This window comes from Somniosus microcephalus, chromosome 17 (genome assembly GCF_052327205.1).
Source record: "Somniosus microcephalus isolate GS21.2 chromosome 17, FLI_Smic_1.0, whole genome shotgun sequence".
Lineage (NCBI taxonomy): Eukaryota > Metazoa > Chordata > Chondrichthyes > Squaliformes > Somniosidae > Somniosus > Somniosus microcephalus.
Window position 1 is genome coordinate 65,867,838 of NC_141003.1, and position 25,885 is coordinate 65,893,722.

Consider the following 25,885-nt stretch of genomic DNA (forward strand, 5'->3'; position numbering starts at 1 on the left):
CCCCATTACTCCCCCTGGATTATTCTCTCTCTCTCCCCCCCCATTACTCCTCCTGGATTTTTCTCTCACTCCCTCATTACTCCCCCTGGATTATTCTCTCTCTCCCCCAGTACTCCCCCTGGATTACTCTCTCTCTCTCTATCCAATTACTCCCCCTGGATTATTCTCTATTACTCTCTCCCATTACTCCCCCTTTATTACTCTCTCTCTCATACCCATTACTCCCCCTGGATTACTCTCTCGTCCCCCATTACTCCCCCTGGATTACTCTCTCTCTCGCTCCCCCATTACTCCCCCTCAATTACTCTCTCCCCCATTACTCCCCCTGGATTACTCTCTCTCTCCTCCAGAATTCCCCTGGATTACTCTCTCTCTCCCCATCTCTATCCCATTACTCCCCCTGGATTATTCTCTATTACTCTCTCCCATTACTCCCCCTTTGTTACTCTCTCTCTCCCCCCCATTACTCCCCCTGGATTACTCTCTCATCCCCCATTACTGCCACTGGATTACTCTCTCGTCCCCCATTACTCCCCCTGGATTACTCTCTCTCTCTCTCCATTACTCTCCCTCAATTACTCTCTCCCCCATCACTCCCCCTGAATTACTCTCTCTCACTCCCCCCCATTACTCCCCCCGGATTTTTCTCTCCCTCCCTCATTACTCCCCCTGGATTATTCTCTCTCTCCCCCAGTACTCCCCCTGGATTATTCTCTCTCGTCCCCCATAACTCCCCCTGGATTACTCTCTCATCCCCCATTACTGCCACTGGATTACTCTCTCGTCCCCCATTACTCCCCCTGGATTACTCTCTCTCTCTCTCCCCCATTACTCCCCCTCAATTACTCTCTCCCCCATTACTCCCCCTGGATTACTCTCTCTCTCCCCTCAATTACACCCCTGGATTTTTCTCTCACTCCCTCATTACTCCCCCTGGATTATTCTCTCTCTCCCCCAGAATTCCCCTGGATTACTCTCTCTCTCCCCATCTCTATCCCATTACTCCCCCTGGATTATTCTCTCTCTCCCCCAGTACTCCCCCTGGATTATTCTCTCTCGTCCCCCATAACTCCCCCTGGATTGCTCGCTCTCTCCCCCATTACTCCCCCCGTATTACTCTCTCTCTCCCCCATTACTCCCCCTGGATTACTCTCTCTCTCTCCCCCATTACTCCCCCTGGATTACTCTCTCTCGTCCCCCATTACTCCCCCTGGATTACTCTCTCTCTCCCCCATTACTCCCCCTGGATTACTCTCTCCCCCATTACTCCCCCTGGATTACTCTCTCTCTCTCTCCCCCATTACTCCCCCTGGATTACTCTCTCTCTCCCTCCCCCATTACTCCCCCTGGATTACTCTCTCCCCCATTACTCACCCAGGATTACTCTCTCTCTCTCCCCCATTACTCACCCAGGATTACTCTCTCTCTCTCCCCCATTACTCCCCCTGGATTACTCTCTCTCTCCCCCATTACTCCCCCTGGATTATTCTCTCTCGTCCCCCATTACTCCCCCTGGATTACTCTCTCTCCCCCCCATTACTCCCCCTGGATTACTCTCTCTCTCCCCCATTACTACCCCTGGATTACTCTCTCTCTCCCCCATTACTCCCCCTGGATTACTCTCTCTCCCCCATTACTCCCCCTGGATTACTCTCTCTCCCCCATTACTCCCCCTGGATTACTCTCTCCCCCATTACTCCCCCTGGATTACTCTCTCTCTCTCCTCCATTACTCCCCCTGGATTACTCTCTCTCTCTCCCCCATTACTCCCCCTGGATTACTCTCTCTCTCCTCCTCCATTACTCCCCCTGGATTACTCTCTCTCTCTCCCACATTACTCCCCTGGTTTATTCTCTATTACTCTCTCTCTCTCTCTCTCTGTCTGTTTGGCCGATCCCATGGCGCCGCTCTGCCCGCTGCTGCTGCTCCTGGGCCTGGCTGCCGCCGGCCCCGGGGTGGTGTTGTTCCTGGCCGATGACCTCGGGTACGGGGACCTGGGCTGCTTCGGGCACCCGAGCTCCCGGACCCCCAATCTGGACCGACTGGCGGCGGCGGGCCGGAGATTCAGCGACTTCTACAGCGCGGCCAGCATCTGCAGCCCGTCCCGGTGAGATACCGACTGGGGACACGGGGAGAGACAGGCCGGGGACCGGGGGAGAGACAGGCCGGGGACCCGGGGAGAGACCGACAGGCCGGGGTTATGCAATAATCTGTTAATATATGATAATTAATATGCAATTGATATATAATCTGCAATGATTAATATAGAAGAAGCTACTTAGATTAACATGCAATAATCTGATTAGTATACAATAACTAATCTCTATTATAGCAAAATACTGCAGATGCCGGAAATCCAAAATAACAAAGGGTTTGACCCGAAACGTTGACTCTATTTTCTCTCCAGGGATGTTGCCTGGCCTGTTGAGTTTTTCCAGCATTTTCTGTTGCTATACTAATCTGTATTGATTAATATGCATTAATCCAGAATCATAGAATGGTTACAGCACAGAAGGCCCATGAGCCCTTGCCGGCTCTCTGCAAGAGCACTTCAGCTAGTCCCACTCCCCGGCCCTTTCCCCATAACCCTACAAATTGTTTTCTTTCAGGTACTTATCCAATTCCCTTTTGAAAGTCACAATTAAGATCACCTTAAATCTGTGTCCTCTGGTTCTCGATCCTTTTGCCAATGGGAACAGTTTCTCTCTACTCTTGTCTATTTTGAATACCTCTATCAAATCTCCTCTCAATCTTCTCTGCTCTAAGGAGAACAACCCCAGCTTCTCAAGTCTATCCACATAACTAAAGTCCCTCATCCCTGGAATCATTCTTGTAAATCTTTTCTGCACTCTCTCTAAGGCCTTCACATCCTTCCTAAAGTGCAGTGCCCAGAATTGGACTCAATACTCCATTTGTGGCTGAAACAGTGTTATATTAAGGTTCATCATAACTTCCTTGCTTTTGTACTCTATGCCTCTATTTATGAAGCCCAGGATCCCGTAAGCTTTTTTTTAACCGCTTTCTTAACCTGCCCTGTCACCTTCAATGATTTGTGCACATATACCCCCCAGGTCTCTCTGTCTCTGCACCCACTTTAGAATTGTACCCTTTAGTTTATATTGCCTCTCCTCGTTCTTCCTACCAAAATGTATCACTTTGCAATTTTCTGCATTTAACTTCATCTGCCACGTGTCCTCTTGAAGTCTATTCCTATCCTCCTCACTGTTCACTACTCTTTCAAGTTTTGTGTCATCTGTAAATTTTACAATAGAGCCCTGTACACCTAAGTCCAAATCATTAATATATATCAAGAAAAGCAGTGGTCCTAGTACCGACCCCTGGGGAACACCATTGTATACCTTCCTCCAATCCGAAAAACAATCGTTCACCACTACCCTCTGTTTCCTGTCACTTAGCCAATTTTGTATCCATGCTGCCACTGTCCATTTTATCCCATGGGCTTCAACTTTGCTAGCAAACCTATTATGTGGCACTTTATCAAACGCCTTTTGGAAGTCTATGTACCCCACTTTTTTTATTAGTTCATAGGATGTGGGCGTCGCTGGCAAGGCCAACATTTATTGCTCATCCCTAGTTGCCCTTCAGAAGGTGGTGGTGAGCCGTCTTCTTGAACCGCTACAATCCGTGTGATGAAGGTACTCCCACAGTGCTGTTAGGGAGGGAGTTCCAAGATTTTGACCCAGCGACGATGAAGGAACGGCGATCTACTTCCAAGTCAGGATGGTGTGTAACTTGGAGGGGAACTTGGATGTGGTGGTGTTCCCATGCGCCTGCTGCCCTTGTCCTTCTCGGTGGTGGAGGTTGCGGGTTTGGGAGGTGCTGCCGAAGAAGCCTTGGCGAGTTGCTGCAGTGCATCTTGTAGATGGTACACACTGCAGCCATGGTACGCCAGTGGTGGAGGGAGTAAATGTTTAAGCTGGTGGATGGGGTGCCAATCAAGCGGGCTGTTTTGTCTTGGATGATGTTGAGCTTTTTGAATGTTGTTGGAGCTGCATTCATCCAGGCAAGTGGAGAGTATTCCATCACACTCCTCATTTGTGCCTTGTAGATGGTGGAAAGGCTTTGGGGAGTCAGGAGATGAGACACTCACCACAGAATACCCAGCCTCTGGCCTGCTCTTGTTACCACAGTATTTATGTGGCTGGTCCAGTTAAGTTTCTGGTCAATGGTGACCCCCAGGATATTGATTGTAGGGGATTCGGCGATGGTAATGCCATTGAATGTCAAGGGCCGGTGATTAGACGCTCACTTGTTAGAGATAGTCATTGCCTGGCACTTGTGCGGCACGAATGTTACCTGCCACTTAACAGCCCAAGCCGAATGTCGTCCAGGTCTTGCTGCATGCGGGCATGGACTGCTTCATTATCTGAGGAGTTGCGAAGGGAACTAAACACTGTGCAGTCATCAGCAAACATCCCCACTTCTGACCTTATGATGGAGGGAAGGTCATTGATGAAGCAGCTGAAGATGGTTGGGCCTAGGACACTGCCCTGAGAAACTCTTGCAGCGATGTCCTGGGGCTGTGATGATTGACCTCCAACCATCACAACCATCTTCTTTTGTGCTAGGTATGACTCCAGCCAGTGGAGAGTTTCCCCCCCGATTCCCATTGACTTCAGTTTTACTAGGGCTCCTTGGTGCCACACTCGGTCAAATGCTGCCTTGATGTCAAGGGCAGTCACTCTCGTCTCACCTCTGGAATTCAGCTTTTTTGTCCATGTTTGGACCAAGGCTGTAATGAGGTCTGGAGCCGAGTGGTCCTGGCGGAACCCAAACTGGGCATCGGTGAGCAGGTTATTGGTGAGTAAGTGCTTCTTCATAGCACGGTTGATGACACCTTCCATCACTTTGCTGATGATTGAGAGTAGACTGATGGGGCGGTAATTGGCCGCATTGGATTTATCCTGCTTTTTGTGGACAGGACATACCTGGGCAGTTTTCCACATTGTCGGATAGATGCCAGTGTTGTAGCTGTACTGGAACAGCTTGGCTAGAGGCGCGGCTAGTTCTGGAGCACAAGTCTTCAGCACGACAGCTGGGGTGTTGTTGGGGCCCATAGCCTTTGCTGTATTCAGTGCGCTCAGCCATTTCTTGATATCACGTGGAGTGAATTGAATTGGCTGAAGACTGGCTTCTGTGATGGTGGGGACCTCAGGAGGAGGCCGATAAGGATCATCCACTCGGCACTTCTGGCTGAAGATAGTTGCAAACGCTTCAGCCTTGTCTTTTGCACTCCACCATCATTGAGGATGGGGATATTCATGGAGCCTCCTCCTCCCATTAGTTGTTTAATGGTCCACCACCATTCACGACTGGATGTGGCAGGACCGCAGAGCTTTGAACTGATCCATTGATTGTGGGATCGCTTAGCCCTGTCTATAGCATGCTGCTTTCGCTTTTTAGTATGCATGTAGTCCTGTGTTGCAGCTTTCCCAGGTTGGCACCTCATTTTTAGGTAGTCCTGGTGCTGCTCCTGGCATATTCTTCTGCACTCCTCATTGAACCAGGGTTGGTCCCCTGGCTTGATGGTAATGGTAGAGTGAGGGATATGACCAGCCATGAGGTTACAGTTCTTGCACCTCTGTAATTTCCCTGCAAATTTGCTCCTCTGTATCCTTCCCATGAGTAGGTGGCCTACAGAATACACCTAGTGGTGTAATGGCACCTCTATTGTTTCTTAACTCTAACCAAATAGATTCTGTCCTTGACCCCTCCAGGACATCCTCTCTCTCCAGCACTGTAATATTCTCCTTAATCAATACTGCCACCCTACCTCCTTTCTTTCCTTCCCTATCTTTCCTGAGCACCTTATATCCAGGAATGTTTAATACCCAATCCTGCCCTTTTTTTGAGCCAGGTCTCCGTTATCACCACAACATCATATTCCCATGTAGCTATTTGCGCCTACAGCTCACCAATCTTATTTACCTCACTTCGTGCGTTTACATACATGCACTGTAAACCTATCTTAGACCTTCTTGTATTTTCCCTTAGTCTGACCCCACCTAATACCATACTATCTTTTACTCTATGCTATCTTTATCTCCCACTCTTTTGTGTACTATATTTCTCCTTTTGAATGCTACATCCTGGTGCCCATCCCCCTGCCAAATTAGTTTAAACCCTCCCCAACAGCTCTAGCAAACCCCCCCTGCGAGTATATTGGTCCCGGCTCTGTTTATGTGCAACCCGTCCGACCTGTACAGGTCCCACCTCCCCCAGAACCAGTCCCAATGTCCCAGGAATCTAAAGCCCTCCCTCCTGCACCATCTCACCAGCCACGCTCTATCCTCCTATTTCTATACTCACTAGCTCATGGCACCGGGAGTAATCCGGAGATCACTACCTTTGAGGTGCTGCTTTTTAATCTCTTTCCTAGCTCCCTAAAATCTGCCTGCATGACGTCATCCCTCTTTCTACCTATGTCGTTGATACCGATATGGACCACGACCTCTGGCTGTTCACCCTCCCCCATCAGAATGTTCTGCAGCCGCTCAATGACATCCTTGACCCTGGCACCAGGGAGGCAACATACCATCCTGGAATCATGTCTGCGGCCGCAGAAACGCCTGTCTGTTCCCCTAACTATTGAATCCCCTATCACTTTCGCTTTCCTGACCTTCCTCCTTCCCTCCCCGTACAGCTGAGCCACCTGTGGTGCCATGGACATGGCTCTGGCTGTACTCCCCAAAGGAACCATCGACCTCACTGGTTAGAGAGTCATGCAATCAGGGGACTCTTGCACTACCTGCCTGCTCCTCCTTTTCTGTCTGGCGGTCATCCATTCCCTCTCTGCCTGCATACTCTGGGGTGACCACCTCCTGAAACATGCTATCCACGTACCTCTCGGCCTCACGGATGCACCGCAGTGACACCAGCTGTTGCTCAAGCTCTGAAACCCGGAACTCGAGCTCCTCCAGCTGACGACACTTCTTGCACATGTGGTTGTCCAGGACATGGGAAACGTCCTGGATTTCCCACATGGGACTGAGGTGCCCTGCCCTGCCTCTATTTAATAGACTATTAACTAACTTAGCAGAAATAAACTTAAGACTTTAAAAAATCACCAGCTACTCACCAATCAGCTCCTTCCCTTGTGCTGATGTCACTTTAGGTTTTCTTACTCTGACGTCACTCTTTCAAATTCTGCCTGTGTTGATTTGCTCCTAGTTCCGTTCCCGCTCAGGTTCGCTCCTTCTGTTGATTAATATGTAATAATCTGTTGATTAATATATAATATTCTGTATTGATTAGTATGCAGTAATATTCAGTCATTAATATGCAATAATCTGCATTGATTAATATGAAAGATGACTTGCATTTGTACAGCACCTTTCAGGACGTCCCAAAGCACTTTACAGCCATTCAAGTATTTTTGAAGTGTAGTCACAGTTGTAATGTAAGAAACTCAGCAGCCAATTTGTGCACAGCAAGCTCCCACAAACAGCAATGTGATGATGACCAGATCATCTGTGGTGTAGATTAAGGGATAAATATTGGCCAGAACATCAGAGAGAACTCTCCTATTTTCTTCGAATAGTGCCGTAGGATCTTTTACACCCACCTGAGAGGGCATGTGAGGCCTCGATTTAACTCTTCATCCGAAAGACAGTGCAGCTCCCTCAGTATATAGATATGTGAAGAGGAAAAAGATTGGTGAAGTCAAACGTAGGTCCCTTGCAGTCAGAATCAGGGGACTTTATAATGGGGAACAAAGAAATGGCAGACCAATTAAATACATATTTTGGTTCTGTCTTCACAAAGGAGGACACAAATAACCTCCCAGAGATGTCGGGGAACATAGGGTCTAATGAGGGGGAGGAACTGAAAGAAATCAGTATTTGTAGGGAAATGGTGTTAGGGAAATTGATGGGATTGAAGGCCGATAAATCCCCAGGGCCTGATAATCTACATCCTAGGGTACTTAAGGAAGTGGCCCTAGAAATAGTTGATGCTTTGCTGATCATCTTCCAGCATTCGATGGAATCTGGAACAGTACCCATGGATTGGAGGGTAGCTAATGTTACCCCACTATTCAAAAAAGGTGGTAGAGAGAAAACGGGGATTTACAGACCGGTAAGCCTGACATCGGTAGTGGGGAAAATGCTAGAGTCCATTATAAAAGATATAATAGCAGAGCACTTGAAAAACAGTGACGGGATCGGACAAAGTCAACATGGATTTACAAAAGGTAAATTGTGCTTGACTAATCTACTGGAATTTTTTGAGGCTGTAACTGGTAAAATAGATAAGGGAGAACCAGTGGATGTGGTGTATTTGGACTTTCAGAAGGCTTTCGATAAGGTCCCGCATAAGAGATTAGCGTGTAAAGTTAAGGCACATGGGATTGGTGGCAAGGTATTGACTTGGATAGAGAACTGGTTGGCAGACAGAAAGCAAAGAGTTGGAATAAACGGGTCTTTTTCCGAGTGGCAGGCAGTGACTAGTGGGGTACCGCAGGGATCGTTCCTTGGGCCCCAGCTAGTCACAATATATATTAATAATCTAAACAAGGGAACTAGATGTATTATCTCCAAATTTGCAGACGACACAAAGCTGGGTGGGCGTGTGTGCTGTGAGGAGGATGCCGAGAAACTCCAGGATGATTTTGACAGGTTGGGTGATTGGGCAAAAGCATGGCAGATGCAATATAACGTGGATAAATGCGAGGTTATCCACTTTGGTGGCAAAAACAGGAAGGCAGATTATTATCTGAATGGCAATAGATTGGGAGAAGGGGAAGTGCAACGAGACCTGGGTGTCCTTGTGCACCAGTCGCTGAAGGTAAGCATGCAGGTGCAGCAGGCGGTTAAGAAGGCAAATGGCATGTTGACCAGGTAGCGAGAGGGTTTGAGTACAGGAACAAGGATGTCTTGCTGCAGTTATACAGGACCTTGGTGAGACCACATCTTGAGTATTGTGTGCAGTTTTGGTCACCTTATCTGAGGAAGGATGTTCTTGCCATGGAAGGAGTTCAGCGAAGATTCACCAGGCTGATACCTGGGATGGCAGGAATGACGTATGAGGAGAGATTGGGTCAATTGGGCTTGTACTCGCTGGAGTTTAGAAGAATGAGAGGGAATCTCATTGAAACTTATAAAATTCTGACAGGACTGGACAGACTAGATGCTGGAAGGATGTTCCCGATGGTCGGGGAGTCCAGAACCAGGGGTCACAGTCTAAGGATAAGGGGTAAGCCATTTAGGACAGAAATGAGGAGGAATTTCTTCACCCAGAGAGTGGTGAACCTGTGGAATTCTCTACCACAGAAGGCAGTAGAGGCCAATACATTAAATATATTCAAGAAGGAGTTGGATATATTTCTTAAGGCTAAAGGGATCAAGGGGTATGGGGAGAAAGCAGGGACCGGGTACTGAATTTGTATGATCAGCCATGATCGCATTGAATGGCGGAGCAGGCTCAAGGGGCCGAATGGCCTACTCCTGCTCCTATCTTCTGTGTTTCCTTGTACTGCACTGGACTGTAATGGACAGTGATTAATATCCATTAATCTGCAATGAACAATATGCAGTAATTGGAATGAATAATGTGCAGTAATTGCATTAAATAATATCAGCATCTTTGAAGATTGCAGGAGGGAGAAAGAGGCAAATGAGAGTCACAGGCTTTTTGAGGGAGCGGTGGAGAGATTAGACAAAGGAGAGGTTTAAGGGGCAGAGTGAGGAAAGGACTGGAGACGAGAAGGAGGTTGTTTTACGTATCTTCTCGCTCTTCCCCTGGAGAACAGTGTGAAGTCGTGGACGGGTTCATAAGTCTGACAGGCCGCGACGTCAATGCTCCTTCCATGGCTGTAACCATTTTTATATAAGCCGAAAGGGAGGTTAGTCCAATTGACAGGGTGGTAGGGTAGAGGTTTATGGGCTCCCACAACCCATACGATGAGGAGAGTCCACCCACACCCACCGGGCATGAGTATCCCGCTGGATGTTAACCCAGAATTCGGACTCCATTTGCTAGAAATGTCTGGAGCCGGGTTTGAACCCTGCCCCTACTGACTCAGAGGCAGGAATGGTCCCACTGAGCCAAAGGCTCGCTCCAAGGATCAGGTGTTGAGACACAACCGGACTCTCATAGTTGATCAAGAATTGCTGCTTAGCATCACCCAGTCACTGCTGCTTAAAAGATCTCCCTTTGTCTCCTGCACTGTTCCCCGTTGCTGGTGTCCTGCACTGTGAGTCTACACCTGGGTTACTCAGTATCTTAGAATGAAAGTGTAGTGTAGGTAATTATTTTTACATTAGTCGGCAATCTTCCTGTTTTACTTCTCCATCTTAGGGCAGCCTTGCTCACAGGCCGTTACCCCACTCGGTCGGGGATTTACCCAGGCGTGTTCTACCCTGGGTCAAGGGGTGGGCTCCCGCTCAATGAAACCACCGTCGCTGAGCTGTTGAAACAGCAAGGATACGTCACAGCGATGCTGGGGAAGTGGCACTTAGGCTACGGGCCTAACGGGAGCTACCTACCCATCCACCAGGGCTTCGATGAATTCTTGGGCGTCCCGTACTCCCACGACCAGGGGCCCTGCCAGAACCTGACATGTTTCCCACCAGACACCAAGTGCTACGGAAAGTGCGACCAAGGTGTGGTCCTCTTGCCCCTGGTCAAGAATAACAAGATTATCCGGCAGCCGGTCGACTTTCCCACGCTCACTCCACTGTATGATCGCTTTGCGAGAGACTTCATTCTGAGAGCAGCAAAGCAGCGCAAACCGTTCTTCCTTTACTACGCATCACACGTGAGTATAGCCTCTCCATCGTATCTTGGCAAAATTTCAACTCGGGCTGACCTGGCCCACCAATGCCTCAAATTTAAAATTCTCATTGTTGTGTTCAAATCCCTCCATGGATTCGCCCCTCCCTATCTCTCTAACCTCCTCCAACCCTCTGAGATCTCTGCGCTCCCCCAATTTAGGCTTCTTGTGCATTCCTGATTTTCATGACTCCACCATTGGCAGCCGTGCCTTCAGCTGCCTCAGCCCTAAGCTCTGGAATTCCCTCCCTAAACCTCTCTGACTCTCCGCCTCTCTCTCCTCCTTTAAGTAGCTCCTTAAAACCTACTTCTTTGACCAAGCTTTTAGTCACCTGTAATATCACCTTATATGGCTCGGTGTCCATCTTTGATAATGCTTCTGTGAACATTGCTATTGAAAGGTTGGAACGGGGACTGGGCAGTACATTGGCTTAGACACTGACATGTGGGGCTGTGACACAACACTGTCTTTAATTTGGCACAAATGTATCATTATTAGTTGATGTGGCCATTGTGGAAATGCCACATCGATGTAGTGAAGCCTTCTGAGGCTGGGCTGAGGGATAAAGGTGGGTCAGTGTCGAGGGATATTTACTGTGCAGATAACCTGCGTGCCACCTCACGCTGCGCGCACTAACATCCTGCACACAAGAACAAATTCACAGATCAAGATTGCGCAGGAATTTGTACTTTTTGAAGGCACCGATCACGATAAGATTCTGACACATTGCCCTGTAATGCTCCGTACCCCTCACTGTATTCTTTTATGTGTATCGTACAGCTCCTTCTCTAATGGAGGCACAGTGCCCTCTATCACGCCACGCATTAGCGGGTGGAAAATTGCGCCGGGCGGCCAGTAACTCGCCGATAAGCCCTCCCAACGGGTGAGGCTCCATACGGGGAGCCCGCGCTGGTAAAATTCACCACAGGGTGTAGATGCCGCCCGTGACTGCAGTTCTAATGTTCTGTTCCTATGTTTGCAGCACACCCACTATCCACAGTTTGCTAGTGTGGACTTCGCGGGAAAGTCCAAGAGGGGTCCTCTGGGGGACGCGCTGATGGAATTTGACGGATCGGTGGGGGTGATAATGAAGGCTTTACATGACGCCGGAGTGGAGAATAACACGCTAGTCTTCCTCACCAGTGACAACGGGTACATTGGATTAGAGATACACGGATTCTGTTCATTATCCGTGACCGAGATTTGTTAGAATATGAAGGTCTTTTTAATTCTATTTATTCATTCACGGGATGTGGGCGTCGCTGGCAAGGCCAGCATTTATTGCCCGTCCCTAGTTGTCTGAAAAGGTGGTGGTTTGTACAACTGACTATCTTGCTAGGCCATTTCGGAGGGCTGTTAAAAGTCAACCACATTGGTATGGGACTGGTCACATATAATCCAGTCCGGGTAAGCACGGCAGATTTCCTTCCCTAAAGGACCTCAGCAGTGAGACACACCAGTTGGGTTTTTATGACAACAGCTTCATGGTCACTTTTACTGATACCAACTCTTTATTTCCCGACTTCTTAAACTGAATTGGCATTCTCAAACTGCCACAGTAGGACTTGAACTCACGTTCTCTGACTTATTAGCCCAGTAACATAACCGCAACACTACCATATCCGACTACTGCCCTAGGTCCATGTACGTGAATCTTTCGCTGCTGTGTTGTGTTAGAAGTCAACATTTCGTATCTTCGCACTCTTCCCATGGAGAACAGTGTGAAGTAGTGGAAGGGTTCGCAGGTTGATTAACAGTCTGACAGGCCACGACGTCAAGGCTCCTTCCATGGCTGCAACCATCTCTATACCAGCTGATAGGGGGAATTATTCCTGTACGGCGGAAGGGTTTTATGGGCTCCCACAACCCATACGATGAGAGGGGGCCTCCCACATCCACTGGACGTGGGTATCCCAGAATCCGCAACTGGTTCTCTGCTCTTCTGGAGTGGGATTCGAACCTGCACCTTCTGACTCAGTGGCTCCCGCTCAAAGCCTCACTACGTATGTTAGAGGCGCACTGCTATACATACCACCCCTCCCAGTCATGGTCTCACTGGCTAGTCCACCACCTGGTGTGATACTGAGCCATACAGACTAGCAGGACTCCTGTTGAGACTGTGTCAGCTATTCTCTAAGGTAAGCACCATTGTCCTCAATGACCCAGCATTGACAGTGATTAGATGTACACTCATGAGGTGGCACAGTGTGTTGGATTGTTTATCACTGGGACTGAAGCTCTCGTCCATTTGAAATGAGTTTGGCCAGTCTCAACCCAAGTCCTAGCGGGCATGTGAGCACAGCAGTGAGACAGACCAGAAACATCAGGCGAGAGTAGGGGGAGCATTACTCTGAAATCAGTATTTGGAGGGAAATGGTGTTAGGGAAATTGACGGGATTGAAGGCTGATAAATCCCCAGGGCCTGATAATCTACATCCTAGGGTACTTAAGGAAGTGGCCCTAGAAATAGTAGATGCATTGCTGGTCATCTTCCAAAATTCTGTAGACTCTGGAACAGTACCCATGGATTGGCGGATAGCTAATGTAACCCCACTATTCAAAAAAGGTGGTAGAGAGAAAATGGGGAATTATAGACCGGTAAGCCTGACATCGGTAGTGGGGAAAATGCTAGAGTCCATTATAAAAGATGTAATAGCAGAGCACTTGGAAAACAGTGACAGGATCGGACAAAGTCAACATGGATTTACAAAAGGTAAATCATGCTTGACTAATCTACTGGAATCGTTTGAGGATGTAACTGGTAGAATAGATAAGGGAGAACCAGTGGATGTGGTGTATTTGGACTTTCAGAAGGCTTTCGATAAGGTCCCGCATAAGAGATTAGCGTGTAAAGTTAAAGCACACGGGATTGGGGGTAAGGTACTGTCTTGGATAGAGAACTGGTTGGCAGACAGGAAGCAAAGAGTTGGAATAAATGGGTCTTTTTCCGAGTGGCAGGCAGTGATTAGTGGGGTACCACAGGGATCGGCGCTAGGACCCCAGCTATTCATTTAGTATATATAAATGATCTAGACAAGGGAACTAGATGTAATATCTCCAAGTTCGCAGACGACACAAAGCTGGGTGGATGTGTGTACTGTGATGAGGATGCAGAGAAACTCCAGTATGATTTGGACAGGTTGGGTGATTGGGCAGTTTCATGGCAAATGCAGTATAATGTAGATAAATGCGAGGTTATCCACTTCGGTGGCAAAAACAGAAAGACAAATTATTATCTGAATGGCAATAGATTGGGAAAAGGGGAAGTGCAACAAGACCTGGGTGTCCTTGTGCACCAGTCACTGAAGGTAAACATGCAGGTGCAGCAGACGGTTAAGAAGGAAAATGGCATGTTGGCCTTCATAGCGAGAGGATTCGAGTACAGGAACAAGGATGTCTTGCTGCAGTTGTACAGGGCCTTGGTGAGACCACACCTTGAGTATTGTGTGCAGTTTTGGTCACCTTATGTGAGGAAGGATGTTCTTGCCATGGAGAGAGTGCAGCGAAGACTCACCAGACTGATACCTGGGATGGCAGGAATGACGTATGAGGAGAGATTGGGTCGACTAGGCTTATATTCGCTAGAGTTTAGAAGAATGAGGGGGGATCTCATTGAAACTTATAAAATTCTAACAGGACTAGACAGACTAGATGCAGGAAGGATGTTCCCGATGGGGGCGGGGGGGGGGGAGTCCAGAACCAGGGGTCACAGTCTAAGGATAAGGGGTAAGCCATTTAGGACAGAGATGAGGAGGAATTTATTCACCCAGAGAGTGGTGAACCTGTGGAATTCTCTACCACAGAAGGCAGTTGAGGCCAATTCATTAAATGTATTCAAGAAGGAGTTAGATATATTTCTTAAGGCTAAAGGGATCAAGGGATATGGGGAGAAAGCAGGGACAGGGTACTGAATTTGGATGATCAGCCATGATCTCATTAAATGGCGGAACAGGCTCGAGGGGCCGAATGGCCTACTTCTGCTCCTATCTTCTATGTTTCTGTATCTAACCCATATGCTATACCTGCCTTGGGAGCGTTTGATGTGACAGTGTAGAGGGAGCTTTACTCTGTATCTAACCTGTGCTGTACCTGCCCTGGGAGTGTTTGAAGGGGCAGTGTAGAGGGAGCTTTACTCTGTATCTAACCCATGCTGTACCTGCCCTGGGAGTGTTTGATGGGACAATGTAGAGGGAGGTTTACTCTGTATCTAACCCGTGCTGTACCTGCCCTGGGAGTGTTTGATGGGACAGTGTAGAGGGCCCTTTACTCTGTATCTAACCCGTGCTGTACCTGCCCTGGGAGTGTTTGATGGGACAGTGTAGAGGGAGCTTTACTCTGTATCTAACCCGTGCTGTACTTGCCCTGGGAGTGTTTGATGGGACAGTGTAGAGGGAGCTTTACTCTGTAACTAACCCGTGCTGTACCTGCCCTGGGAGTGTTTGATGGGACAGTGTAGAGGGCCCTTTACTCTGTATCTAACCCGTGCTGTACCTGCCCTGGGAGTGTTTGATGGGACAGTGTAGAGGGAGCTTTACTCTGTATCTAACCCGTGCTGTACCTGCCCTGGGAGTGTTTGATGGGACAGTGTAGAGGGAGCTTTACTCTGTAACTAACCCGTGCTGTACCTGCCCTGGGAGTGTTTGATGGGACAGTGTAGAGGGCCCTTTACTCTGTATCTAACCCGTGCTGTACCTGCCCTGGGAGTGTTTGATGGGACAGTGTAGAGGGAGCTTTACTCTGTATCTAACCCGTGCTGTACCTGCCCTGGGAGTGTTTGATGGGACAGGGTAGAGGGAGCTTTACTCTGTAACTAACCCGTGCTGTACTTGCCCTGGGAGTGTTTACCCGACAGTGGGTGCAAGAAGTGTGAAAAGCCCCGAGTTTCCCAAGGCAGAGGTGTCCTATTTAATTAGTTATTGTGGCAGTAAGAATCCACCTTCAACTGACTTTCTATTTTGTCTTCAGCCCGGAGCTGATGCGGAGATCGCGTGGTGGGAACGCAGGGCTGCTGAAGTGCGGCAAAGCCACCACGTATGAAGGAGGAATGAGGGAACCTGCTGTTGCCTACTGGCCTGGTCAGATCGCTCCAGGTCCGTCACTTGTAGGTGTCCAGCTGCCTAAATGTTGGTCAAGCTCCAAGCTGGAACGTGTAATTTTGCTGGTAACACAGCCCAGAGCCCTTTAATACCACGCCCCAATCGGGATTCCAGTCAACTACAGACAGGACCGGTGGAAAAAACATTGGCCAAAGCCCTGTTACTCGTTCAGTGGCTGATCTGTACCTCAACTCCATTTACTGCCTTTGCTCCATATCCCTCAATACCCAACAAATATCTATTGTCAATTTCAATTGGCCCCCAGCATCCACAGCTTTTGTGGGAGAGAGTTTGAGATTTCTACTACTGAAACAGCTTGGCTCTAATTTTAAGATTTCACCCCCTTGTTCTGAACTCCCCCACCAGAGGAAATAGTGTCTCTCGATCTACCCTGTCAACTACTTTTATCAGTTTGAAGACCTCGATTAGATCCCCCCTCAATCGTATCTTTGGTTCTCTCTTTGAAAACATCCGTTTTTATTTTTTGCCTGGCAGTGTTCCTCTACAAAACACTTGTACTAAATCTCTTTCTGCACACTTTGAACACAGATGTTATCGAGATTGTTTTAAACAGGGTTTTGTTAAACATTTCAGCAGCAACAGCGCCAGTCAGAAATGATGCATACCAGGAATGATACGTCATCTTTCAGATAATAACGGGTATGTTTGCTCTGTTTACAGGTGTGACCCATGAGCTGGCCAGCACCCTGGACATCCTGCCAACAATTGCTAGCCTCTCGGGGGCGAAGCTTCCACAGGTCAAACTAGACGGATATGACATGAGTGAAATCCTCTTCAATAATGGGAAGGTGCGGGTTGTCACATCTCAGACCGTACATTACCCTGGGGCTCAGTGCTGGGACCATGGCTCATCTCTCTATCTGTCTGCCTGTCAGCATCTGTCTGTCTCTCTATCTGTCAGTCTGCTTGTGTCTGTCTCTCTCTATCTGTCAGTCTGCTTGTGTCTGTCTATCTTATACATAATGGCTTGGGTATAGGGGGCACAATATTAGCATTTGCAGATGACAATACTAAAGGCATGTGATTAACTAAGGGGGACTGTAAGGTACTTCAGGAGGACAGAGACAGGGTAGGAGGTTAGGCAGAAAGATGTCAGATGACATTTAACAGGGAAATGAGAAGTGACACATTTTGGGACAATAAATAAGGAGAGGAGTGTACAGTGAATGTGAAACATTAAATGGAGCAGAGAGACTTGTAAATCTGTAGAAAAGCAGGAAGGCAATTTGATAAAGCTGTAAAAATAAAAAGCATATGGGATCCGAGGTTTTCTAAACGGGGATATAGGGTACAAAAGCAAAGAGATAATGGTGAACCTGTACAAGCCATTGCCTAGGCTGCCTAGAATATTGTATCGGTTACTTGGGCGCGTTACTTCAGGAAGGATGTCAAGGCCATGGAGTGGGTGCAGTGTGATTTACTGAGATGATCCCAGGGATTAGAGGGTTTAGTTACTATGAGAGATGAGAGAAACTGGGGCTCTTTACATTAGAACAGATAAGGTTCAGAGAAGATCTGATAGAGGGCCTGAAAATTATGAGAAGTTTTGATGAAGTAAATGGGGATGAATTATTTCCACTGGTCAGTGAGTCAGTAACTAGAGGGCATCAATTTAAAATCATCACCAACAAAACAAAGGGAGAGGTTATGAGAAATATTTTTGTGCAGAGGGTTGTTAGGTTACAGTCTGTCTAACCAGAAAGAGTGGGAGAAGCGGAATCCAGAATAACTTTTAAAAGTGTTGGGGATAAATATTTGAAAGAGAAGTGCGAGGTAATGCATTTGGGGAGGGCTAACAATGCAAGGGAATACACAATAAATGGTAGGGCACTGAGAAGTGCAGAGGATCAGAGGAATGCACATCCACAGATCCCTGAAGGTAGCAGGACAGGTAGATAAGGTGGTTAAGAAGGCATACGGGTTACTTTCCTTTATTAGCTGAGGCATAGAATATAAGAGCAGGGAGGTTATACTTGAACTGTACAAAACACTAGTTAGGCCACAGCTAGAGTACTGTGCACAGTTCTGGTCACTACATTACAGGAAAGATGTGATTGCACTAGAGAGGGTACAGAGGAGATTTACGAGGATGTTGCCAGGACTGGAGAATTTCAGCTATGAGGAAAGATTGGATAGGCTGGGGTTGTTTTCTTTGGAACAGAGGAGACTGAGGGGAGACTTGATTGAGGTGTATAAAATTATGAGGGGCCTAGATAGAGTGGATAGGAAGGACCTATTTCTGTTGTGTATGTAATATGTATGTTGCTTTAGACCTATGGCCAGGGCAGCACTACTTTGTAGGGCGTAGTGATACCGTAGTACCACCCCTGGCCATAGGGGTATAAATAGTACTGTGGGCACTGATTTCCCCTCAGTTCCCGCCTGTTGGTATGAAGTAAAGACCTACGTTGAATCTTCCAAGCTGTCTCTTCATTATTGAATTAAGTATAGACACATACTTTACACTGGCGACGAGTTACGTTCGAACTCACCAGTACACGGTGCAACAAAGCAACGGCAGCAGTACGGAGAGAGAAGAAGAGAGGCTTCTTACCAGCCAGCCTGCACGGTCCAGCGGCGACCAAGGGAAATCGACCAACACTCCAAGTGCGAGAGGTACACAGCCCAGCAGCGACCAAGCGAAATCGACCAACACTCGAGAGGTGCAGAGCCAGCGGCGACCAAGAGAAATCGACCAACACTCGAGAGGTGCAGAGCCAGCGGCGACCAAGAGAAATCGACGAGAGGTGCAGAGCCAGCGGCGACCAAGTGAAATTGACCAACACTCGAGAGGTGCAGAGCCAGCGGCGACCAAGAGAAATCGACCAGCACTACAGGTACCAAAAAGAGCAGCAGCAACAGAGAGGGGCGCTCCAGCCACGGGGCAAAAGTCCAGGTAACTGAAATCCTTCCAGGGAACGGCTGCTGCAAGGAACGGGCAGGCGAGCTCGGGAATAAACTGAGCCACGAGGGCTAACACGCCATCTAGTGGACAAAAGGGAATTTTTTTTTCATCCAGCAGTAAAAAAAACAGCGCGATCTAGTGGACAAAAGGGGAAAAGTTTTTTTTTCTCTCCAAAGTTTTTTTCTCTTCACCAATTAAAAATGTCTAAAGACGGGTGGTTGGCACCATTTGTGGAGGACACAGAAGAATGGGAGGCCTATATCGAAAGGCATGAATTTTATTGCATAGTGAACAAGGTGGAAGATGATCAAAAGGTAGCAACCTTATTAAATTTCATGGGGCCAAAAACATACGGGCTGCTGAGAAATCTTCTTACTCCAGAAAAGCCAGCGGACAAAACGTACACCCAAATTGTTGATACGTTAAGGGAACATTTAAACCCTAAGCCACCATTTATAGCGGAAAGGTACCGCTTCTACAGACGCGACCAAAGGAATGATGAGTCACAGGCAGCATATTTAGCTGAGCTCAGAAGGTTGTCCAAACATTGCCAGTTTGGAGCCATATTGACGGACGCGATCAGAGACAGATTTGTCTGTGGCATGTTAAATGAGAATACACGTAAACGGTTGCTAGCCAAGAAACAGCTCAGCCTAGATCAGGCGATTGAAATAGCATCGGCCCATGAAGCAGCAGCACAGGGTGCGGCCCAAATACGACAAAACACAACCAGCTATGACACCCATGAGGTGACACTTCACAAAGGTAAATGCTACCGTTGTGGCAAAACCACCCACGACCAAAGTAATTGTTGGTTTCATGATAAAATATGCCGGCAGTGTGGTAAAAAGGGGCATATAGCGAAAGTTTGTCGGTCTGGTACGAAACCCAATCGTGGGGGCAATCCGAGCAGTACCAAGGCAAGGACAACAATACATAAGCTGTCTGACAGTAGCTCAGACGAGTCACAGGAAGGCACAACAGCAGAGCCTAAAGGTCTAGGATGTCTCAAGTTATATGGTGTAGACAAAACGGAGGACCACAGCACAATGTGGGTTAAAATGACGGTAGCAGGCATCGAAGTTAATATGGAGCTAGACACGGGTTCAGCCCTATCAGTAATTAATGAACAAGATTATAACAGGCTGTTCAAAAGCATTCCCTTAAAGGATACGGAAATTAAATTAAAAACATATACTGGACAAAAAGTTTACCCGAAGGGAAAAATGCAAGTAACAGTTAAATACAACGGCTCAAAAGTGCCAGGACTTTATTTATACGTCCTACCAAACGGTGGACCACCACTTTTGGGTAGGGAATGGATAAGAAAAATCCACTTCGACTGGAAGTCGACACACGAGTTAAAAGTAGAGACCACCACGGATGATACAACCATTACAAGCAGGCTGTCGAAACTATTGGCAAAAACGCCAGAGGTGTTCCAACAAGGGCTGGGGACCTTAAAGGACATTAGAGCAAAAATAACTATTGCTCAAGACGCAAACCCCAAGTTTTGTAAGGCCAGACCTGTGCCTTATGCCATTCGGCCAGCGGTGGAAGCAGAACTGGACGCCTTAGAGAGTGCAGGTGTCCTTACAAAGATTGAGTGGAGCGAGTGGGCCACGCCCATCGTCCCAGTTATAAAGAAATCTGCAATTAACACACCGGGGGAACCAAAGAAGGTTCGCATTTGCGGGGATTTTAAGATAACTATTAACCCAGTCCTGCACACGGCACAGTATCCGCTGCCGCGGATAGAAGACATATTCGCATCGTTAGCTGGGGGTAGACACTTTACGAAGATTGACCTTTGTCAAGCTTATTTACAGATGGAGGTGGAGCAGGACTTGAAAAAGCTCCTAACGATTAACACACACAAGGGATTGTACCAGTACAATCGCCTGGTATTTGGTGTGGCGTCCGCCCCGGCAATATGGCAGAGGACCATGGAACAGGTCCTACAGGGCATTCCAGGAACGCAATGCTACCTGGATGACATCCTGGTGACAGGACAAACGGATAACGACCACCTCGCTAACCTGGAGCGAGTACTTCTGCGGTTACAACAATACGGACTCGGCGAACAAGCAGAAATGTGAGTTTTTCCAGGAACGTATCTCATACTGTGGTCACATAGATAAGGAAGGCCTGCATAAGTCCCCGGAAAAGATCGCGGCAGTAGTGAAGGCCCCGCCCCCTGAGAATGTATCTCAGTTACGATCATTCTTAGGCCTTATAAACTATTACCATAAGTTCCTCCCGAACTTATCGTCCATTTTACATCCACTAAATTCATTGCTACAAAAGGGAGTCTCCTGGAATTGGGACGAAACGTGTGAGGCTGCTTTTAAAAAGGGTAAACAACTCATCACATCAAAGGAAGTGCTCGCACACTTTGACCCAAAAATGCCAATGAGGTTGGCATGTGACGCCTCCCCGTACGGTATAGGGGCAGTGTTGTCACACAAATTTCCCAACGGGACGGAGAGGCCAATAGCATTTGCCTCAAGGTCGTTAACTACAGCTGAAAGAAACTATGCGCAAATCGACAGGGAGGCCCTCAGTCTGGTGTGGGGTGTAAAAAAATTCCACCACTACCTGCATGGGCAACGTTTCACACTACTGACGGATCATCAACCGTTGGTGTCGATATTTAATCCAACAAAAGGGGTGCCCCTGATGACGGCCCAAAGGCTACAGAGATGGTCACTGTTCTTAGGAGCACACCAGTACCTTATCGAATATAAGGGTACCAAACAGCATGGCAATGCGGATGGCCTGTTGCGGCTACCCTTGCCTACCGAGATCGAAGAGATAGTACAGGACCCCGTTGAAATATATCATACAGCTGTTATGGAACACTTGCCCATCACCAGCCAATGTATCGAGCGGGAAACACGGAACGACCCGACATTGGCAAGGGTTTACGAACTAACCATGAAAGGCTGGCTGGCACAGGGTGACGCATCATTGCCGGCGTTTTCAGCAAGGAAGGACCAGCTGTCCGTCTGCCGGGGCACATTGATGTGCGGAGCCAGGGTAGTGGTCCCTCAAAAATTACAACATAAAGTGTTGCAGGACTTACACGAAGGTCATCTGGGGGGTGTCAAAATGAAAAGCCTCGCCAGAGCCTACGTCTGGTGGCCCGGCATTGACAGGGACATTGAGGAAGTAGCAAAAGCGTGCCAAGGATGCCAGATGGTACAGAACGTACCACCACAAGCCCCACTACATCCGTGGGAGTGGCCCTCAACGCCGTGGCAAAGGATCCACGTGGACTTCGCTGGCCCCTTCCTGGATGCGATGTTCCTCATTGTAGTGGACGCCCATTCAAAATGTCCGGAAGTCATAAAGATGTCATCAACGACAGCCGAAAAGACGGTCACAGTCTTAAGGACCATTTTTGCCCGAAACGGGGTGCCCGAGCAAGTCTGTTCGGACAATGGGCCACAATTTGTGGCAGAAGAATTTCAAGCATTCCTAAAAAGGAATGGAGTGCGACATTATACGTCCGCACCATATCATCTGGCTACAAATGGGCTGGCAGAGCGATTTGTACAGACTTTTAAAAAGGCCATCAAGGCGATGGGAGAGGAAAGGTTGCCACTACAACACAAGGTGGACAACTTCCTATTCGCATACCGTAATGCTGCACATACGGTGACCAACCAGGCCCCCGCCGTCATGTTCTTTAATAGAAGGTTAAGGTCTCGCCTTGAATTGCTTAAACCAAACATTCGGAGAGATGTGGAAAACCGAGTATTTTGTAGGGCCCCTGACAGACAGACACGGAGCTTCGAGGTGGGGCAGCAAGTGTTGGCCCGTGATTATAGGAAGGAAAAGTGGCGAACTGGTACGATCAAGGCCCGCCAGGGACCCTTGATGTACACAGTTAAGACAGGGGAAGGCATAATCAGACGACATGCTGATCAACTTGTGGAGTCCAGAAACCCAACTGATCCACTACCTCAAACGTCTCAGCACATTATTACGGCGGAATCACAGCCCAGCTCGTCGTTACAGAGGCCTCAGGATGGCGAGGAGTTCAGCACTCCAGTGATCTCCACGGCACAGGATGTGCCATCAGACACCGATGAGTCCAGCGACGAAGGGGTGACGGAAGTACCACCGCCTACACCGAGACCGACTAGAGAAAGACGTTATCCTAGTCGAGACAGGAGGCCTCCTCAGAGACTGAATCTATAACCTGTTCTGCTTATATGTATATAAGTAGACAACTCTTGATGTAAATATGTTATGCAGATTGTGTTACCAAATGTTATTAGCCCTAATTATGGGGTGTGGTAAACCACTGTAGTTCACTGTGTTCACTGTTGTTGTTGTTGTTGTTGTCGTTCACTCTTGTTTCACTGTTGTGCCTGACTATGCCTCAGCTGACTCCGCCCCTGGGCTACCGAGTATAAGAGCGGCCGCATGGCAGCTCCTGGCATTCGGTCGTCCACTAGAGGCATAGTCCTGATCTGTCTGAAGTGCAATTCAGTAGTTAATAAAAGCCTGTTGTTCTGAACTCTGCCTAGCCTTTTATTAGAATTGATAGCGCATCATGGGGCATCCATTGACTTAATTGCACGGGTACGTTTTAATTAAAAGGGGAGGAATGTTGTGTATGTAATATGTATGTTGCTTTAGACCTATGGCCAGGGCAGCACTACTTTGTAGGGCGTAGTGATACCGTAGTACCACCCCTAGCCATAGGGGTATAAATAGTACTGTGGGCACTGATTTCCCCTCAGTTCCCGCCTGTTGGTATGAAGTAAAGACCTACGTTGAATCTTCCAAGCTGTCTCTTCATTATTGAATTAAGTATAGACACATACTTTACAATTTCCCCTGGCAGTGAGGTCAATCACCAGGGGGCATAGATTTAAAGTAATTGGTTGAAGGATTAGAGGGGAGTTGAGGAGAACTTTTTTCACCCAGAGGGTGGGGGGGTCTTTAACTCACTGCCTGAAAGGGTGGTAGAGGCAGAGACCCTCATCACATTTAAAAAGTACTTGGACATGTACTTGAAGTGCCGTAACCTACAAGGCTACGGACCAAGAGCTGGAAAGTGGGATTAGGCTGGATAGCTTTTTTTTGGCCAGCACAGACAAGATGGGTCGAATGGCCTCCTTCTGTGCCGTAAATTTCTATGATTCTATAAGAATGTAAAAGGGCCTGGGGAAAGAGCAGAGGAACGGGAGTAAGTGGAGAGCTTGTTCAGAGAGCTGGTACACGCACAATGGGCCGAATGGCCTCTTTCCCTGCTGTAAAATTCCCAGATTCTGAGCAACCCAACATAACCTGTTAAATGGGAAGACCTTAGGAGGAGAGGGGAAAGGCAGCTCTTAAGGTGCTTTGTCATTTTTTAAATTTTTGTGAGGTATTGGGATTGCTTTCATAGTGCCCCCATTACAGGACTTCACGCAGAAGGTCAAAGAGGGCAAACCCGTCTTTCAGATGAGACTTTAAACCGAGGCCCCGTCTGCCCTCAGGTGGACGTAAAAGACCCCATGGCAGCACGGTGGCATAGTGGTTAGCACCGTTGCCTCACAGCGCCAGGGACCCGGGTTCGAATCCGGCCTCGGGTGACTGTCTGTGTGGAGTTTGCACATTCTCCCCGTGCTTGCGTGGGTTTCCTCCGGGTGCTCCGGTTTCCTCCCACAGTCCAAAGATGTGCGGGTTAGGTTGATTGGCTATGATAAATTGACCCTTAGTGTTAGGGGGATTAAATACATGGGGTTCCGGGGATAGAGTGGGATATGTGTTGGTGTAGGGGTTACGGGGATCGGGTGGGATATGTGTCGGTGCAGGCTCGATGGGCCGAACTGGCCTCTATCTGCACTGTGGGGTTTCTGTGATTTCTGTGACACTATTTCAAAGAAGAGCAAGGGAGTTCCCCCCGGTGTCCTGGCCAATAATTATCCCTCAACCAACATCAGATTATCTGGCCATTATCTCTGCTGTTTGTGGGAGCTTGCTGTGGGCAGATTGGCTGCCATGTTTCCTCCCATTACAACAGTGACCACAGTTCAAAATTATTTCATTGACTGTAAAACGCTTTGGGTCGTCCTAAGGTTATGCAAGACGCGTTATAAATGCAAGTCTTTCTCCCAGGGAAATCAGCGGGGCACCCTGGACAGCCAAGCCGCCATTAAAGTACTGACTACCTTAGCAGGGCCACGCTTACCTCGGTGCCTGTGCACAGTCGCTCTGCCTTTGCAGGCTCTAGGTCAGCAGCAAGGCAGGTACTGCACTGTGCCAGCTGCCGCGCTCAGACCTGCAGCACAGAGGGAGCACCGGCGATGGCATTCAAAGTGACCATGTCCCTCAACTTGGTAAATGGAACTAGTTCCCATTTCTGGCTGGTGTACTCTCTCACCAACGTTCTCTTGTGTCTGTTAATGTTTTGCAGAGCAAACGGGAGACCATGTTTTACTATCCGGTAGCCCCCAGCAAGAAGCTGGGAGTTTTTGCTGTACGCTACGGGCAGTACAAGGCCCATTACTTCACTCAAGGTAAGTCAGCTCAGATTCACATCCCAGTCACAGAGAGTGAAAGACTAAACGTGCCCTGCACGGGATGGGAGGCATGTGATACACACTCGGGCAGCAGAATGTGTTAAACTGTGACTACACCTATGTGAAACAAAGGCTATCACACTGTGTGTGTGAGAGAGTGTCGCTGTGTGTGTGAAAGAGTGTCGCTGTGTGTGCGAGAGAGTGTCGCTGTGCGCGAGAGAGTGTCGCTGTGCGCGAGAGAGTGTCGCTGTGCGCGCGAGAGAGTGTCGCTGTGCGCGCGAGAGAGTGTCGCTGTGCGCGCGAGAGAGTGTCGCTGTGCGCGCGAGAGAGTGTCGCTGTGCGCGCGAGAGAGTGTCGCTGTGCGCGCGAGAGAGTGTCGCTGTGCGCGCGAGAGAGTGTCGCTGTGCGCGCGAGAGTGTCGCTGTGCGCGCGAGAGAGTGGCGCTGTGCGCGCGAGAGAGTGACGCTGTGCGCGCAAGAGAGGGGCTGTGCGCGCGAGAGAGAGTGGGGCTGTGCGCGCGAGAGAGAATGAGGCTGTGCGCGCGAGAGAG

At 48.4% G+C, this 25,885-nt stretch overlaps 1 protein-coding gene across 3 annotated transcripts in view; it reads left to right on the forward strand.

The window, feature by feature from the left end:
- The first annotated feature begins 1,782 nt into the window (after window positions 1-1,782).
- The window catches only part of arsa (arylsulfatase A), a 39,280-nt gene continuing 15,177 nt past the window's right edge, over window positions 1,783-25,885 (forward strand). The window contains exons 1-6 of one of the 3 annotated variants that reach the window (XM_086010561.1): window positions 1,783-2,107; window positions 10,318-10,777; window positions 11,775-11,944; window positions 15,758-15,882; window positions 16,570-16,697; window positions 25,230-25,332. In XM_086010561.1, coding sequence (XP_085866687.1) covers window positions 1,899-2,107; window positions 10,318-10,777; window positions 11,775-11,944; window positions 15,758-15,882; window positions 16,570-16,697; window positions 25,230-25,332 — 1,195 coding nt within the window. In that variant the 5' untranslated portion in view covers window positions 1,783-1,898. The other 2 variants (XM_086010560.1, XR_015081590.1) reach the window with 2 other exon arrangements.